Here is a 20,061-nt window from a genome sequence, read left to right as displayed (position 1 = left end):
GCATGCTCACATGATGATTAGTTTGTGCTCTCAAGAAATCTTGTCAACAAAATCACATTGAAGAAATCTTGCCAATTCCTTTGTCCCTAGTCACCATTTTGGAGCATCAGATGTCAACAAAATAACTAGTGATTATAATAGTACGTGTAGTAGAAAGTAACCCAACACAATTTTGTTTGTTAAAAGAGTATTTCATATTCTTAAGGTCTAACTTTACTCAAATTCAAATTAGTCAGAGTCTAATAGGCTCTAAATTATCAAATAAAAATATCCTAGAAAAATATATGACATGTTCAACCTATAAACACTACACTCATCCAACCACCTATTAGTCTATTACTTTTCCTTTGAATTAATCTCCCACAAATTCACAATTCATGTTTGAACCCAAATTTTGAACCCTTAAAAAGAAATACAAGTAAATTGGATTAGTTCATCTTTCTTTTCTTGTTGAAAGAAAGGAGCAAAACAAACATACCCACAAAAAATGCCCGGGAACCCAATGTCACTCGGACCCTCAAATTTCGGGCCAAACTTTATCAACACTTTGTTCTCTTCTTTCCGGGGAACTCATTTCCGGTTAATCGGAGCTCCGACTACTCTCCGGCGCACGTTAGCTGCTACCCATTCTATTAGTTATAATAAGCTTGTGAGAGCGAATATCACTAGCCCAGTTTCAATCTCTAAGAGTGAGACTGTTGCTTCTTCTACCACTACCTCTGTTAATGGGTAATTAGCAAAAAAATTCATTTTTTTTGTTTTTAGGGTTCTCATGATTTTGGTAGAAAATTTATATACTGCATATTTTTATTGGGTGTTTAAATTTGTTTATATTTATTTGTGTATACCATTTTATTTGAAGTTTTAGTTTTGAAGTATGATTGAATTTGGTAGGAGATGCAATGTGTTCAATTGCCAATTTTAGTTTAGAATGAACTTTATTTGGGTGTTTAGGTAGCCATATAGTGCAATTATGATGTAGACGGGATTCAATCGAGGTAGTGAGTACTAAGCTAATTGGCATTCATTAGTATTAGCATTTTTATCGATTAATTAATTTTCTTAATGGCAATTGTGCTTGAGCCTAAAATTAAGGATAGCTGGTGAATAGAAGCATAAAGATGGAATCTTGATTACTAGTTTTTTATTTTGTTGATTGGTAGTATTTTTTGTTATGTAGGTGATGAAAATAATGTTTTAGATAAGAAATAAGAAAGACCGCTGCATAGTAGCCTAATGAAGGATTTAAGAATGGAAAAATGGAATCCCAATCGTTTTCCTTCCGGCTTTTAATACATCTCAGTGCAGGTTAAGTGCTATCATCATTAGTTGTTTGGTATACATAAAGGAAACGAATCCCTTGTAGGAGTTGTATTGAAGTGAGACGAGAGAAATGTTTTTATAACCATAGCCATAGGGTTGAGGAGGGTAACATATAGGTGTTTATGGACTTATGGTTACCCTAAGGAAATGGAATGTGTTACTCCACCCCTCATACCAAACAATAGGTGAGAGCAATTGCATTTTCACTGCATTAATAAAAATTGTGAATTGTTTAGCTGAATTTTAATGAAAAATGCAACTTGAAGTCCCATAATGATAAATTTTTGTATTGAAGTGCTCTTTTATAAAAGTTCTACTTGAACATATAGTTAATGTAATAAGTAGGGAGAAATTAGACTAGCATATTTGGTTTGGTAGAAGATTGGTTTAAAATTTCAATGACCAAGAATTATCCTTCTCACCAGAACTATTAATCCTCCATTTCTAAAGGTGCTTATGCTTCTAATAGGCTCTTTGTAATAGACTAGCAAATTCTGGTGTAATTAATTGATAATTATGGAAATAGAAGATTGACTGTTAATTGATAATTTCTGTCAAAAGGTTACAAGGTGAGCAACTTGAGGCTGCCAATCTCCTAAGCAACTTTAGGTTGCAAATCTCTCAAGAGTTTCCTCACTAATTTCCGGATACCTACTACCAAGTTTACTACCATACTTATAGAATTAATCCTAAGGTTGATAAATGTGATCATTAGCTAAAATAGCAAAACCATAATTAGACATAACAGAAGCTTGTTGCTTGTTTTCCTTGGTTGCTTCTTAATGGGTTTTGTCATCTTGTTCTATGTTGTTGTTGCTGACTTTTTCTGCTACCCTTTTCTCATCGTTTTCCACTTCTTGACCATTGACTCTTGGCTTGCTACCTTTGGACCTCCGGGTATACACTTGTAAGGGTCAGGTCACAAGGTGGTCCATCACACTTTTGTAGGGTGCTACAAATGCAGCCTACATTTTCAACTATGACATACTATATTGCTGCCCAGCAATCCCCATCTCTTCCCCAATCTTTGCATACTCTAATATTAGTATTTAACTCTGAAATTTGATTTTTTTTTTTTTTCCCAGATATCCAGAATATAGCCGCTTACTTCCCTGTCCATCAACAAATCTGTCACCAAGAATAGAGCACCTGGTTGTCTTGGAAAAAAGCCCTGTTTGTGAATACATTAGCAAAAGTTTGGATCTTCCACCATTGTGAGTGATGCTACTGTCTTCTAATCTTTGTTTTTCTTTTAATAGCCTATCTTGGTTCAATGAATGGATAGGGTTACATGATTAAGAAAGTGAACTGTTTGTTTAGGTACGTTGCAGATCTCATCCATTTCGGAGCTGTATATTATGCACTTATATGTCCAGACCCTCCTGTAACAGCTACCCCTGAACAAGTTCAACTGTATCAACAATTTACATCTCCTGAGCTACTATTACATAGACGTTCAATCAAGGGGAAAACTTTCCGAGAAGCTCAAAAAACCTTCCGAGTAACTTGCACAGAGGAATCCTTTGAAGTAGGAACTTACTTGCGCATTCATGTACACCCAAAACGCTTCCCAAGGTGATTGAGGTGTGATTACTGTATCTACTTTCTTAATTTTCACTGTTATACGTTATTGAACCGTGTATTCATTCTCATCAGGTGCTACAAAATTGATTGGAAGTCAAGGATTATAGCTGTTACTGAATCCTATGTGGTTCTGGACAAACCTGCTGGCACCTCAGTAAGTAAATTCTGAAGAATTACTCATTGTCCCCATGATAACATTTGTATGATTAAGAAATTGGAAGCCTCACTTCAAATGGCAGCATTTTTCTTGTATCCTTGCATAAACAATAACAATTTCTTAATTTCTTATATGGCTTCAAATGGCAGCATGTCCCATTGTCGTCTGTATCCTTCCGTAAACAATTACTCTTTTCATATATATCAGTTCACTTGAAACACCTGATATTAGATGTATTATTGTGCTTTACTTGGTGGTTGATGTCTTGTTTAATAACCTTTAGTTCTTAATTAAAGCTTCTCAGTGACAGCTTGGAGTTCCTTAAAATTATGTTCAATGTATCTTCTCTACTTGTTTTCATCTTGTTATGTGTCTGCTTCAAACTTTCAACTTTTTGAATTGGTATTTGTTTAATTTTTTCCTTTTGTGTTTCTGAATACAGAAGAAATGCTAACTTAAAGGCATGTTTTATTACTTTTTATGATCCATGTGAAATACATGCATGGCACTTGCTTTGCATCAATTTTCTCACTACATAGGCAAATAATCTCGAAGTAATGATAACATTGAAGAATGCTGTGCAACTTTTGTTTAGGTTGGAGGGTCTTCAGATAACATTGAAGAATGCTGTGCAACTTTTGCCACTCGTGCCCTGGGATTGACTTATCCACTCCTTACTACACATCAAATTGATAATTGTACTGAAGGATGGTAATGATATGCAATTTTCTGATTTTTTTTTTTTTTAATTTTTTTTTAGTTTTTTTTTTTAATTTTTTTTTTTTTTTTGTTAAAGTAGTTCTGTAGTAATTGTGGCTCATTTGCAGTGTTGTGTTGGCCAGAAATAAGAAGTACTGCTCAACTTTTCACAAAAAGATTAGAGTAAGTCTATGAAATCTTTTAGATGATGAGATTATACAAATTATCCTGGATGACGCACACTTTAGTAATAAGAAAGTGGTTTAAGCTTCCAGTCCAGCAAATGCCCAGCAATTCTATGTCCATGCTACTGGAGCACCAGAACAATCATCTTTGTTTGCTCTGAAGTATTACTGTATTATTATCTATATATATGAATTTATATTAATATAGCCCTTTGTGTGTGAATATCAGGATAAAATGGTTAAGAAGCTCTACCTTGCACTTGCTGCAGCACCAGTACCTCGTGGAATATATACCCATTACATGCGTCCTTTTAATTTTGCTCCACGACTTATATCAGAAGGTAATCATTCTTGAATATATGGCAAGTATGGTTGTAATTAATGGTTGCAAATTGGCAGTAATAATAAAAGTCTTAGGGCTATGTTTTTAGAACTGCAATTATTTCCCCAAGTAAGTGTTGTTCTTTGTAAATTTTTGTCACTACTCATTACCATTTAGAGAGGTGAGCCAAGTGGTATTGAGTGGTAGTGGAAGTTATGAATATAATTAGATACTTAATAAGAAAAGTGACCGGGGTTCTTTTCATGCACCCCACGACACCTAGGGAATAATTTGGGTGGTTGGAGTGCTTTGCCTTTAAGCCGTCAATGTAGTCATTTCTATACATGCCTCTTTTAATTAACTAAAGGCCACCACGGGCCTTTATGTAACCAACTAATGATCATATATGTCTCCAAACAACATTATATGACCCGGGATGATCCCCTGAGATTTTTTGATACCGGGTCCCGAAACCTCCGAAATTGGTCCAAAAGCGTGGATTATAGCCTTCATTATTTGACAATTTCGGACTTTTTGAACCCAAAAAGGAAAGAGATTGAGGTGTTTCCCATAGACCCTATAACATCTCGGGAGGCCATTTTAGTGGTTTGGAGCTATCCACTTGCCTTTAAACAATCAATATTGTTGTTTTTGTGTACGCCTCTTTCCATTGGCTATAGCTCACCACGGGCTTTTATGTGTGGCCAAATAAGGGTCGTATATGGTTCAAAAAACATTATATGACCTCATGATGCGTCCCTACAATTATGTGAATTTTTTATATTGGGTCCCAATACCTCTAAAATGGAATCGATTTCATGTAGAATACACCGAGGTGCTTCTTGGGATTCCCAAAGGACCCCGGGAGTCCTACTTGGTGTTCGGAACCATCTCATTTATGCCTTGGTCCATCCTTAATCATCATGTCTTAAGATGTCTTCCCATGTCTTACCTTGGTTCTTGTCCTGGTATCATTACCATGGACATTTCCACGTGACTTTCCATGCAAAATTGCATATAACTTAATTGCCACTGGCTACTCCACAATTAAGTTAACATCTTCCATTTTTGGATGTTCAGTGTCCTACTATTAAATCAGTATCATTTAATGTAAGTTATTTTCTTTATTTGTAAAGTTGGGTCACATAGCCAACTACCCACTTTTTTCTCCACTGTTTTACCCTCCTTAAGTTCTGTACAAAAATTAGATGCTAACTTAAATGTGGGACAAAGGGATTATTAGATAGATGGGATTCTTTGTGGATACTTTGGGATAGCTTTGTACCTCAGTCTTAGGAAATATTTCAGCGAGTAGCAAACAGCTATTTTTCATTGCATATGATAAGTTGTTTGACACATCCTAACTATCATGTTGTAGGTAAAAGAATTTTAGTAATAGGGTTTCTGTGCATCTTTTGTACTCAACTGAAGAGAGGACTTCCTGCACTTGTCATAATAAATGTCCTGAGCTTTTCTGTTGCAGAGTATATTGATAGATGGCTCTTATGCCAGCTGGAAGTATTGGATTGTAAGGAAGTTCCTTGGCCGAACTCTTCCATCAGAGAAAAGTATCAAATTGAAGACTGTGGATGGCCTGTAGAGAATTTGGCTTACGAGTGTACTGTTGACCTTTTGACTGGTCGGACTCACCAGGTAAGTGATACAAGTGCGTGTAAATATATTTTGAAGTTGATGAAAACTGCTATGTTACTGTTTGCACTTGTGAAGTTGCAACAAATTTAGTGTAAATATAGTGCTGGACTGCTGGGAATTCGTATTAGCATATAATCTCTCAAATACACTGAGCTTGAGTTTTGTACTGCCTCTGAGCTTCATGCCAACTCAAAATCTTGCATACTCATCAACTCATGTCTTAGCATATTTTCTCATCTAATTAAGAAAAGTTGAATAATCATTGATCGCCATATAGTATATGCTAATTTACCTATTACTTTTGACTTGCGATCATAATAATATTATTTAATTGATACCTTTTGTTTTTCTCATCAATTCTAGCCTTTTCAAATGCTTCCCTCTCAAATACTCGGCTATTATTGTTGCAATTTTCGCTTGTGAAAATATTGAACTTTATTGACTGTTTCTTGTTAAATGTAATATTGAACTTCTAGTCACTATATTGGAAGTTAAAAATCTAAAAGTGATGCTAAATTGCGAATTGATCTTAGGTAGAACCTTAGAAGTGTTATTATTCAGTTATTAGTGGGTCGAAGAAGAAGATGATGGGTATTAATAAATCAAATCAGTGGGAAAGAAAGGAAGTTGAAAATTGATGAGTGTTTTCTTTAGCTTTTAGATTGTTCATTGTGAGAGAATCAAGCCTCTCGGAAGCCAGACTATCCTTTATTTTCTGTAATTCCAAATTTATAAATCCAATTCATGCTCTTTTTCTCTTATATTTCCATTTGTCTTGTCTAAGTTTTATTGATTCATTGCTATTTTTCTCATCAGTTGGCCATTGGTGAAGAATTTTGTTGTAACATATTCATATTACTGATCCATTAAGCGGTGAAATTTTTCCAAAATATGATCATTTTGGTACCTTTGTTTAAAAAATGGTTACAACATAATCTTCTCTTTGAATGGTTTGGAAATTTGAGATGTATGTAAAATTGTAGCTGAACCCCTACAATGTGGAGAGGCTTTATCTTTTTACAGAGAACATATGCATTTTTCTTATTCTTGTTACTCTTATATAATTTTGCTTTTTTCTGTCTGTTTTCTTGCCCTTCTATAGTTCTATATCCCATTGTTTAGTTCATGTGATTGCGTGTCTGTCTTTCCAATCTTTCCTGTTCTCTCCTTTCCCTACTGTCATTCTTGATCTAGTTTGTTCAAACGTAGGTTGTGGTAAGTAGGTGATAGCCTTGTAAAACTTGATAAAGATCACCAGGCTGGGTCGGAGAAGCTAATTGAGGAAGGGAAATTTTATTTATATGACCTGCCTTAACTTGTGGATAAAGGCCTGGACTGTCAATCTTCTGTCCATGGAAATTTTCAGTGGTGGTGCAATTCCTGAAATTAAAATGTGTTGGTAAAAGAGTTAAAGCTGTCACATAACATTCTAAATTTCGCCAAATTAAAGATGTAGTAATAATGTGAGAATGGATCAAGCTAGCAATCACTTACCTGGGGAACTGTTGTATTATTATTGAATCTCTTATGCAATTGTTTCTCTTCCTTTTGCTCTTGCTCTTGTTTTTGCTTCTTTTCTTGGTAACTTCATTAGACGTGTGGTATAACTGGCAAGAAACTATATGTATTTAAGTATTCGGTTATATTCCTGCGCAGATTCGAGCACAATTTGCTGCTTGTGGGGCACCTATAATTGGTGATTCCATGTACATGCCAGCTTCTCTTGCAGAAAAAGCCACCCCAAACATTAATCCTCTTGGAAAATGTAAAGAAGAATATACTAGTGAGGATGAAAAAAATGTTGCTATAGATAATTGGATTGCTTTGCATGGAAAGGAACCCACTGTTGCTATTGGTCTTCAAGCTTGTCAAATCTCTTGGGACAACGGTGAGCATATCTACAATGCTGGGTCGCCGTGGTGGAGATGAGATTATTTTGTGATTCATGTGCCCTCTTTAATCACAATGAAGAAATTCTAATACAGAGCTGTAATCCAGGTTAGTCTATTTCTTATACACACTCTTTAACTTTCTCCTCTGATCAGTATCTATGCTGTAGAACCTTTAATGTGTCCTATATTTGTATTATGCACAGTTATTCTTAGCAAACTTCTTTAACTTTGGACCTTTGGTACAACTATCACACACAATAATTGTTAAGTTTACTTTCTAAGGGTCGAAAGCATGTTAGTGGTGGTTCTAATGGAGTTCTTGAGCCAAGGAAAAATCAAGGAGAGCCCTTTTAGTTATACTTGGAGATATCTTTGATTTGACTTGCCGAAGAGATTTACCCAAGGGTTCTTTTTTAAAAAAAATTCAAAAAATTTTGTGTATGCCCTGTTCACAATAAAATTAGTGAAAATCTAACAGTTATTTATCGGGTAACTTTTAACATGCTTAACTTAAAATCTAATACTGCATACTACGTATGATTTTAATGTATATAGGCCATGAGATAAGTTCTATAAGGTTGATATATCTACCCTTCATACATAAGTATTTAATTTTTACTTAGAAAGAGCACCTTTATCAATAAAACATTGGTAACTTTTATTTATATTGAGGTAACTTTTGATCACTTTAGGTTAACTTTATTACCGGAGTACAATTACTAATGTACACCCAGTTTTATTTAAAAGTATAAAATTATACTAGCAAATTTCTCCAATTTTCTTGACTTTTCCAACATAAACCACATGTCCACACTAAAGTATTGTCAGCCTGTTCTTGCTGTATCTGTTCAGGGGCAAGTTCCTTGCTAAAAGCTTTTTCGCCGTTATACCTTGAATTCATGAGTCATAAGTCATAAACTACATGCATATTAGCCTAAAGAACTATGCTAACATAAAACGATTAGGAGACCACTGTGATGCCCCTTGCCCAATGTTTTTATAATTCTTGCATAATTTCAGGATAAGTTAGTTCCACAACCTTAACGAGTTTGTTGAGATTTTTTTTTTGTTGTTGTTCCTTCCGCTCACCAGATCTAGCCTAGTAATTAGCTTAAGATATGTTAAGGCAGTCCATTCTGATCAAATTTAAATTGAACAGATCCCTTCATTAACCAAAATTTGCCGAAGTGTTTTTATCATTGATACATGATATTTTCTTCGGTACAGATGTATAGCAGCTCCATTAATGGATAAATCATTGCGTGCCATAAGGCCCATAACAAAGGGCTCCTTTTAAATCACATTTTCGACATCTAGAAAGCGATGCATGCAATTAACTACTGAAGTATCCATCAACTGCTAAGATACAGAACGGGACAAGGCACAGACACTTCACCTTGCCTCTGAAGATTGTGAAGCACAAATCAGAAAAATTCTGAGTCATTTCTGAATGATATGGAATTTTCTGAAGATCTGCTTTTTAGAGTTCTTCTGGATCAAGGTCTGATTTCCGAACTTAATAAGCTTTGTTAATGTTAAATTTCGTAAAGAGATTGAAAAATTCTCTGACTGCACTTTCAGATGAAATTGTAGTTTCTTCTGTCCATTTTTGAGTAGTAACAGTTAACTTGTAACATGAAACTGATGCAACCTATATATATAGATTACAAATTTGAATTGCTGGTGATAATAGAAGTGACCAATAACCGTGTAGCATTTACCAGCTTAAGAATAAGCAAGATGATAAGATCCGTGTTATCACGCATCTGTGGATGTAGGAGGCTTTTTTGCTGAGTAGTTCTGCAAATCGCAATAGTGTAATGAAGTTTTAAGCGTCAAAACTTTGGCACATGATGCATGTGAAACCCGCATCACCTTATAGCTGATGAATGACAAGTACTTTTTGTTGGGTGGATCATATTAATATACGAAGTATTTTCTTAGTATACTGCTGATGTATAATTGTGTGGTGAGTAAAATTTATGTACTGCTTGATGTAATCTAGAGAATGATTTGTTTTTGCCTTTTATGGTGTCCTTTTCATTGCTTGATAGAGAACTTGATAGGCCAATGATTGTTTTTTTTTTTTTTTTTCGCCATTTTCGGTGTTTAGGATAATAATTAAATGGACTATATCAACCTATGAAGATATGAGTTGAAACAGAAACTTGATTAACCAATGGTGGTTGTGAAGTGTTGATGACTTACAACTAGCAAATCAGTCCTATTCTTTACCTTATCGGCTATTATTCACAACGTGAATTTCATTGGTGCCATCTGCTACAGGGTTTGGCGGAACAGCGACCCCAAAATCTGTTACAGTATGGCAGTGTAAGCGTAGTGGTACAGCTCTCACCTCCTAATTACTCCCTCCGTCCCTTTTTGTTTGCACCATGGGCCCACTTTTTGTGAGAGCTTTTTGGGTCAAATGGTGCAAACAATAAGGGACAGAGGGAGTATGAGGTTAAAAGCTAAATTGTTTACTATCCTAACGTGTTGGGTATTGTGGTGGTTTTCTGAATAAGGATCTAGCTATCAGTCTAAATAGACGGGTTTCCTTGTGGGTTGGCATCCCCTTATCTTTCCCGCCTCCTCGGGAAATTCCTTCTTGGCCGGTTAATGGCCTGATAAAATCAACTTTAAGCCCCACCCATCTCTCATCCATCCTACTGCTCCCAGATTCCATGTAATGTGCTACTTTTTCTCTAAATTTAGACACCTATATGTCATTAGTGGACTAAATTAAGGCAAAGAATCCATGGTTAATGTTGTAGTTATACTAGGTGGACTGAGCCATCATGTTGTCTCTTCAAACCCATCAAATATCCAATTAAAACATACTATATTTAATCTTGGGAAAGTTGAATTAATATTAGCTAAATTAAACCACTCTACTTTGATGTTATTAGCTAAATGTAGTAGTTGCTTGCTTCATGATCATACACCTGTACCATAATTATCATGTATGGTCCTAAAAACATTTGTCCCCTGCGCCTTGAAAAGGGCAGGTCCTTTTAGAAAGATTCATGATAATGAAAGATTGAAAGGTCTAAGTGTCCTGCGTATGTCCTAGTGTCGAGTTAAAATGAAGAGCCCAAGTAACATAAGATAGAAGCATAGTAATTATCAACCGTACAGCCATATTGGTAACTTGGTACGACTTTTTAGAAGTATAATATCAACTGTTACTTTCATATACGAAGTATACGTTTATGGCATGATAGCAATGATGTATTCATGTAGTCGGATGTAGATGCCTTATACAAATGTCTACAACTTGTATCAGGCACTGAATACAACCTATCCCATAACCTGGTATCCCTTGACTCGAATAAAACCTGCGACTTTGTGGGTGGAAGATGTTAAGGCTTTCCGCTTTCTTGATTATCTATCCTTTATTACTTTGACATTTACAAACGTCGATATGGATACAGATATGTCATTCTTCACTGGTAAGACATAGGTACAAGGAGTCCGAGTACTAAGATTATTCTTTATGATGTTTTTATGTATTCCTCTGTTAGAAGTCTTAAGTTGATTGTAAGACATATTCACCTCTACCCCGCTTCATTATTGTCTGTGTTCTATGCTTGGCAATGAAATTTCTGTACCAAGCAACTGATAATTTTGGACTTCGCTTCAATGTATTATAATCAACATGATATAGCCCAAATCTTCTGGTGTATCCATATAACCACTCGAAGTTGTCAAGCAATGACCATGCAAAGTATCCTCTAACGTCTGCTCCTTTCCTGTTCATAAGGAGTATGAGATGCAAAATTAGTTGCCTCAACAAAATTTTCCATTCAAAAAAATAGTCACAGATATCATCAAATGTCAGGAAAAATTTGTCAGAGTTTCTGAAACAGAAATAGATTATAGTGATTTTAGTGAAATTGTGGTGAATCCAAAATTATGAGGGTTAAGGACAATGTGACGTTTAAGGTGGAGTAATAGAGAAGAATCAGAAGATTTTTTCTTTTAGTTTGAAAGTGAAGCTCATTTGGGACAAAGGCTTTGTCCTTTTCTTTATATCGTACAATTCCTTATGATGGTTCATGTTAGTTGACCCCAAATCATTTTGGGACTAAGGCTTTGTTGTTGTTGTTTATGAAAGTGAAGCTCATTCTTCTTTACAGATTGAACTGCTGACTTACTTGATAGAACTTAGGAGTAAATCCAGGTAACCAGCCATGTATTCCACTCTCTTGGAATCATTCAGTAGTTCAGCGACACTAGTAGTTGAATTGCTTTCTTGAACAAACCCTGCCAGATAGAATTTTATGTGTTAGTAAGGAATTGACTTAAGACACAAAAATGCATTGGAATGGCTCCTCGAATTACTACGATCTTCACCAGCTTACCGTTTTCTGTTATGAACATGGGTGTATTATTGTATCTGTCCTTCACATAGGTAACCATTTTTTCCATTCCTTGAGGGTGGATGTACAACCAATCCATTGCTGTCTGTATCAAATTGAAATGAAAAACACGATGATATAGTCACCCAAGAACGTAGTATGTTAAGATCTACAGCCTATTGTTTCTTTGATTTGATTTGAATTTTGTTGCCCTTATTTGAGCTTATAACAATCTATTGGCTCTTATCTGCAATCCAATCTAAGTAAAAAAGAGCGAGGTTTTTTTATTTGCAAAGATTGCTTACTGGTTCGCCGATTAGGATGCCTTCTTTATATGGAGTTCTCAGGTATGCACCTTCAGTCCAGGTAACTCCAGGTCCAGATTTACACCTTGTGAACATGCAGTCCTGGGCATAAAAACTAGTGTAGTGGTTGATACCAATGAAATCGAGTGCTTTATTTAGTATCCTCTTCTCGTTCTTTGAAATTCTTGGTAAAATTGGTCCCAAAATCTTTCGCATCTCTGCTGGGTATTCTCCATACATGATTGGATCTAAAAACCTGCACAAAAAGGTGCTTATCATTTAGTCCCTTTTCCAAATACGAAGTATATGTAAGAGTAATGACAGGGAAGCAATTAGGATACCAATTCATGAAGAAAGACTGAGCTCTTTCAGCTGCAAACTTGTCGAATGGCGAGTTGCTGATAGGTTCATACCATACGGCACTAACAACAATCCCAATTATACCTCCTTGGTTTTCCTGCATGTTTTACAATATTAATCACATTTTTGTAAATATTTTTTTGCAAACTAAAGCAGGTTTGTTAGCTCAGGAAAAGTACTTTCTGTTTTCTGCTGTTATACTCATGCTTAGCATGACCGGTATATGTATCGCTGATTAAATATACTGATATGATACCAATCCGGCCTAGTAGTACTCAGCAGTTTAATTACAACAAGTTCATAAACTTCGTACTAATAAATAGGTACAGATTCTTGTGCATAATTTCCATTTACCATTACCTGGTATTTGGTTCTGTACAGGTTTACAGCAGCCGCATGAGCAAGGATAACATTGTGAGCTGCAATGAAGGGTTCCTTCTCGGAATCTCCTTTTGAACAGTTTCCAAATAAGCCTGAACACCGGTTTGGTGGGTATTCACCAGTACGGTACCCAAAAATAGTGTTAACATTCGGCTCATTGAAGGTGACCCAATATTTTACCCTGTCCCCAAAGTATTTGAAGCAGATATTCGCGTAGTATTCAAAATCCTTCCTGCAAGTATAAATATTTCAGTACTCTTCTCATTTCGAAGCACTTAAGGATTCTGAACTTATTCAATGTTTTAGTTTCGAAGAATAATGCATAATTGGTTTCATGCTTCATATGTGCTTACTGTATTTCAGAGCTAAGCAATCCGCCATATCTGTCGTCGAGTTCTTGAGGGATGTCATAGTGGCTCAGTGTCACAAAAGGCTGAATCCCTTGCTCATACGGAAGTAAAAAAAACTCGGATGAGTTTACTTAGCCGAAGTAAAAGGTAAAATGTTTGTTACAGTTTTGTATCTTAGAACAAACCTTTAGCAAGTAGAGTGTCAATGAGCTGGTTGTAAAATCTGATGCCTGCTAAATTGACGACTCCATATCTTCCTTCTGTTGCATACGTATATTGAGTGACAATGATCAGTTTTAGAACTACCTGTAAGCTGTTTTTATGTTAGACTATAGAGTATAAACATGAGCTTACTTGGTAAAATTCTAGCCCATGATATCGAGAAACGATAACTGTTGAGTCCAAGATCAGCCATCAGCTCTACATCTTCCTGTTTCACCAAGGTGAACATTGATTAGCTAGATTGTATTGTTATTGTCACCAATCAATCTTTTCATTTGTGTCCCGAAGCATTTACTATTTTACCACAAGGTACTTAACAATGTTAGAAATCAAAGGACCATATCAACGAAAAAAACCATCTACCCACTGAATAAACTACCCATTTTTAAAAGAGAAATTTGTAATCATTTTTTTTGGACATGTATATTTTTTTCACCTACTCGTGATTAGTATAGTTTGTTGTTTATTTTTGTGGATCGATCAAGCAAGAGAGTATGGTCCCAATGCTTATTTACTAAATTTGGCAGCATGCTTATATAAGTTTATATGGGGTGTCGAGTTGTCGACTGTCCAAAACAAATGTCAATTTTCACATATTATGGAGTATATATTACGCAGTATTAGACAAAAGGGCAAAGAAGCACACGTTTTTTTTAAATTTTTTTTTTTATTACTCCGTATTATAAAGGTAAGAAAAATAACGGGCCACGTCATATGCATGCACTTTCGCTATCTTCTTTTAACAATACTCGTAGTATTATACACATTTCCTTTGATTCTTGTTACAATTTTTTGTTAAAATTCCGAGTTAGAAAATTCAATTATAATTCTTGTTTGTTTTCAGAATATTTGTAAATTAAATATTGTTACGATTTTTTGTTAAAATTTAAGTTGGTTAAATTTCTTTATATTGTGACCCCAAAATAATTATTGTAAATTTGTAATTGTAGGATTGTATTATTTTTAATAAATTTTAATCATATTGAGCATTCAAAAACTTATAATCTTATCTTATGCATTATCAAATTGTCTTTTGACAAGTATTAATTAATAAAATGAAATTATTTTTACCAATTCAGTAATATTTTACCAGATATCGGTGGTAGTGATCAGTCGCAACATCTCCATTGCTCTTGTCTAATATCCCTCCTGTTCAAGTGACAAAAAAAAATGCAACATTTAGGAGAAAATCTTTTGGGTTTTTCTATATTATAACCCTCTAACTTTCCGTTTTCTACGATGTGTCCCCTCTTTTTGAGAAATCTACATTGTAACCTCAAAATACATTTAGCTTCTATACGGTAACATTGCCGTTAACAAATTCCGTTAGTGGGGCCCACTCATCCCTTTATAATATTTTTTTATCGATTTGCGTGTTGAAAATGGTTCCGATTAAGGTTTTGGTGGCTATTTTGGGCTAAAGGAACCATATTGAGCTCAGATTTAGCAAAAAAATAACACAAATGCCTCGTATTGCATATTAAGTAATGTCTCGAAATACGTGTTTATGTATTTAATACGCAAAACGAGACATTTGCGTCATTTTTTTTCAAATCTGAGCTCAATTTGGACCCTTAAGGGCCAAAATAGCCCACAAAACCTTAAAAGAAACCATTTCCAATACGCAAATCGATAAAAAAATATTATAAAGTGATGAGTGGGCCCCACTAACGGAATTTATTAACGGCAAGGTTACCGTATAGAAGCTAAATGTATTTTGAGGGCCCCACTAACGGAATTTATTAACGACAATATAACGGCAAGGTTACCGCATAGAAGCTAAATGTATTTTGAGGGCCCCACTAACGGAATTTATTAACGGCAAGGTTACCGTATAGAAGCTAAATGTATTTTGAGGTTACAATGTAGATTTCTCAAAAAGAGGGGGCATATCGTAGAAAACGGAAAGTTAGAGGGTTATAATGTAAACCCAAATCTTTTTGTAAAACAAAAAAACAAGAGCAGGTTTGATAGTAGAATTGTAAGAAACATCGAATTACCCTCGAATTTACTACCTGTACCAATAACTTATTTCAAATGTCCTTATCGATCATTTTACACACGCTTTTACAAAACGCTAAAACAATTAATGAGTAACTCAAACAAACGAATACAGCCTTTGTTTGCATTGACATGAAATTTCCAAATATTATTGTCAAAGCATCAAATAATTTATACCAGCTCATTTTCCATATTCCATGTTACGAGTCCAATCAATATATCTGTATATGTCGCTCTATTAACAAAAAAATCTAACATATCATCAAATTATATTTCTTGTCACAAATTATGTTTCAGTTTGTTAAGGGCACCACCAAATAACAATTGGTCTTGTATGGACCCGGTCTACAATAAATTATTGTAGACCCAAAATTTGACACTTTTAAATAATATAATCACATTCTGGATGATATAATCACTTTTTTAGATGATATAATTATCTTTTTGTGAGTCATATTTTGAATTATATAATCTCATATTAAACTATTTAATGAGATTATATAATTATCTTTAGGATGATAAAATTTAAAAATCATGTTATAAAATGATGTAATTTACTATTTGATACTTTTTATAACGATAAATTCACTTTTTGAGTTATACATTTACTTAACAGCTTCAAAATGATATAATCACTTTTGTAGTAATATAATCACATCTTGTATGATATAATCACATTCGTATGGTATACAAGAAGGTTGGGTCTACAATAAGTTATTGTAGACCGGGTCTATTCTAGTCTTTGTAACCAAATAAAGTGATGAAACTAGATTGTTCGGCAATTAGGTACATGATCAAACTCCATGTATTACGTATAATATGTTTATAATACATGGTAATTTTACTCAAAATATCATATATAGCTATACTTTAATACATATTTTATTGTCTCTTACACAAAATATCTCGTACTTTCTCTGTCCTTTTATTTATTTATTTATTTATCTTTTTTTTGCCACCATTTGACCTTAAAAGTGAATTTATACCGAAAAAAAAGGAAGTATAATTTCTTTTAGACAAAGTTATATGATGATGGATTAAGACTCTTGTTGAATTATGGGCCTATGGGGGCCCAACCAGGGTCCATGATGTATTATGCGAGCATAAAAAATAAAATATATAAAAAAAAAAAAAAAAAAAAAAGAAAAATCCAAATATATTTTTCATTTTCATCATCACAATTCACAAGTCTTAAAAGTGTAAAAAGTTGGGAAAATTCCTTTTGAAACCCTTTATTATTTTTTTTATTATTCACTTGCAAGGTGTAAGCCTCTAAGGTGCACCAAAAGACAATTTTGCTCATTTAATAATTTGTTTACTCATTTCAAAAATTAAAATGAGCAAAAAAAAATTTCGATGCACCTAGATCTATGTGTATCCGGGTGTATATAAGACGTTTTAATCTCAAGCATTTGTATGAAGTACCAAGTCTGACTTAATTTAGTAGAAATAATGTCGTTTGTGTGCAACTCACATCTTTTACCCTTTCCCCGGCTTCTAATGACAGACCTAACCCGTTAAATTGGTTAGGTTGATCTGTGAGAGGTTTAAGTTCGACAGGACCCTTTTCTTTACCTACTAAAAAAACTAAAAAAGTAGTTCGTTTATGAATAATAGAATACGGTATTAACCTGACTTATGAGTGAAAGTATCCCAATTGTTGAGCCCTTTACCATCAACTAAGTAGGCACCTTCATACTGAAATTGAAGAAGGAAAAAAAAAAAAAAAACATTATATTTAGCTTGAAAACAAGGTGATTTATTATAGTCATGCATCAAAAAGGGCATGCATGCTAATAATAATTATTACATGAATTTTAATAAATAAAAAAAAAACATAATTAAATAAATTCTAAAAAAAAAAGTTTTGAGGAATGAGGGAGTTAAAACCTGATATGCAGAAGAAGCAGTACCAAAGAGAAAGTTTGAAGGAAGTGTAAATAAAGAAGAAGATCCACCATTATTATTATTTTCACTCTTTGGAAGATTGTGATAATAAGCAAAGTTATAATTAGGAAAAATAAATATAATTAAGAGGATTATAGTTGTTGTAATTGGTAGTTTGTTAGACAACATTTTGGAGTGCGTTTTGGGGTTATTGAGCAACTAACGCACCTTGTTTTGGGCTTTTATAAAGGGAAAAGGAAACATTTGTGGTGTTGGACGGTGGGACAAATGTAACTGCTGCTCTACTCCTCGTCACCACTCACTTGTAATATTTTACGTATTTCCGAATTTAGTAGCTTTTTTTTTTTTAATCACAAATTCTTATACTTGTGGCTCGTTACATGGTGTGACCATTTATTATGAGGGTTACTTCGTTAATGTTATAAGGGCTACTTGTTCAGTGTTACATGAGTTGCTTCGTCAGTGTTATTAGGTCAATATTATACGGATTACTCAATTAGTATTATAGGAATTACTTTGTTTTTTATTGATAAGGAGAAGGGTTTTATCGAATTGGAATCTTTCATAGGTTAATCTGACTCGGATTAATTGCAATTTAATAGTATTGGTCAACTTAATTTCTTAAATGCATGCTTTGTTGTAGTTAATTTTTCTATGTTAAGTACTTTGTTAGAAGACCAACTTATCTAAAGATTAGGTTATGAATTTATGATTAGTGTTTAATGATTGGTTTTTTCAATACTCTTATCATATCCCACTTTAAACGAGGATTTGATGAGATTTTCTTGTCACTTTGATTCTTCGTATCATGTTAAAGACCAACTCAACCAAAATTAAAAAGGCTCGCTTGAGGGTTGTATGGAATAAAACAAAATCGCTCAAATAAGATACATGACTTTAAAGAAATGAAGATAATAAGAGTGATGTCAGTACCTACTCCACCACCCCAACCTCGTTTCTGATCAGTCCACAATTATATATATATTGGTGTTTAGAAAGCCACAAGGGTGTGGGTGAGAATCGATCCCATGACCTTCTTGAATCGGGAGGAAAACTCTAACCACTTGAGTTATCCCTCACTTTCTTTACAATTTTTACATACGGTATATACAACTTCTAGGAAGGTTGTTGGTAAACCAAACAAAAATGATCCGTGAAAGGAACTTGTTGAATGCATGTAGTAAGTAAACTAATTACCAAAGAAGTTGGTTATCCAAAAAAAAAGTAACAAGTTTTATTTCCTTATCAACGTTTTGCTAAACAAAAGTAGTAACAAGTATTTGTATGAGATTGTCTCACATAATTATTTTTATGATTTATGACAAATTGACAAGATATTCGTTATCATTGTAGATATTTCATCGTCATAAAGCTATAATTCTCCATAATGTCTACAAAAATACTACAGTATCAAATATTCTACGGAAATTCTGCTTTATAGTTATATTGTAATTCTCTGGTTTTGCATTTTTTACGTTGTGCCCCCTCTTTTTGAAAATTACATATTGTAACCCGTAATCATATAGTGACCTTGTCGTTAACATATTCTGTTATATTGATTCAATCACCGTTTATGGGGCCTATCCTCCCCTTATTAATACAGAGTATTTTTTTATCCATTTGCGTGCTGGAATATCAATTGTTAAAGGTTTCGGGGGGTCATTTCAGTTCTAATGGAACCAAAAATTAAGCTCATAAGCAAAAAAAATAGCATAAAAGCCTCGTTTTGCGTATTAAGAGATGTCTCGATTTACGAATCATTATTCTTTTAGCACTGGAAATTGTTCAGGTAAGGCAGCGGAGTATGTTTTATAGTTCCAAATGAAGTTCCAAAGTAGCAAAAAAAATAACGTAAAGTCCCATTTGACGTGTTAAGAAACGCAATTAACACGTAAACCGAGACTTTTTTTTTTTTTTTTTTTTTTTGCGCCAATTTTATGCTCAATTTAATTCATTAAGAATTAAAATGACCTATATAAAGTAAAATGTTGGTGACCAAATTAAACTAAATCAACCAAAAAACTCATGCATAGGTTTTATGTTCTATTGTACCATATTCGCCACCATTCTCTTTCGCTCCTTCTTTTCTCACTTTTTCATGGCAGACTACAAAATTTATGAGAGCTTGTTATATATACCCGGGTATACGATACACCCACTACATCCAAAGATATTTGTTTGCTCATTTGATGATAAAATGAGTCATAATCATCGAAATGAGCAAATAATACCCTTAGGTGCACCGTACACCCGGGTGTATATCACAATTTCTAAAAATTTATCACCCCACAGACCACAGTCCCACACCAATACACCATCGACACTGATATTTTTTTTTTCTTAAAAATTATATGGAAT

General features: G+C 34.1%; 2 protein-coding genes across 2 annotated transcripts; one reads left to right on the top strand and one right to left on the bottom strand.

Moving 5' to 3' along the window:
- Positions 1-444: 444 nt before the first annotated feature.
- Positions 445-9,858, top strand: LOC145635376 (RNA pseudouridine synthase 6, chloroplastic-like). The gene is made up of 10 exons (XM_081686656.1): positions 445-729; positions 2,409-2,537; positions 2,644-2,898; positions 2,980-3,061; positions 3,660-3,775; positions 3,892-3,946; positions 4,178-4,289; positions 5,754-5,923; positions 7,580-7,921; positions 9,043-9,858. Exons 1-9 carry the CDS (start codon positions 488-490, stop codon positions 7,850-7,852), a joined length of 1,434 nt encoding a protein of 477 aa, XP_081542782.1. The 5' UTR covers positions 445-487; the 3' UTR covers positions 7,853-7,921; positions 9,043-9,858.
- Positions 9,859-10,962: 1,104 nt separating this feature from the next.
- On the bottom strand, positions 10,963-17,971 carry LOC145635375 (beta-glucosidase 46-like). Its single transcript, XM_081686655.1, has 12 exons — positions 17,686-17,971; positions 17,427-17,493; positions 14,885-14,943; positions 13,927-14,002; positions 13,758-13,832; positions 13,576-13,663; positions 13,202-13,454; positions 12,823-12,938; positions 12,482-12,737; positions 12,180-12,282; positions 11,973-12,081; positions 10,963-11,567 (listed from the first exon to the last, which is right to left on the bottom strand). Exons 1-12 carry the CDS (start codon positions 17,869-17,871, stop codon positions 11,345-11,347), a joined length of 1,611 nt encoding a protein of 536 aa, XP_081542781.1. The 5' UTR covers positions 17,872-17,971; the 3' UTR covers positions 10,963-11,344.
- Positions 17,972-20,061: the final 2,090 nt, after the last annotated feature.

Source organism: Chenopodium album, chromosome 6 (genome assembly GCF_948465745.1).
Source record: "Chenopodium album chromosome 6, dcCheAlbu1.1, whole genome shotgun sequence".
Lineage (NCBI taxonomy): Eukaryota > Viridiplantae > Streptophyta > Magnoliopsida > Caryophyllales > Amaranthaceae > Chenopodium > Chenopodium album.
The sequence above is the reverse complement of the archived record's forward strand: the minus strand, read 5'-3'. Positions and strand labels throughout refer to the sequence as shown.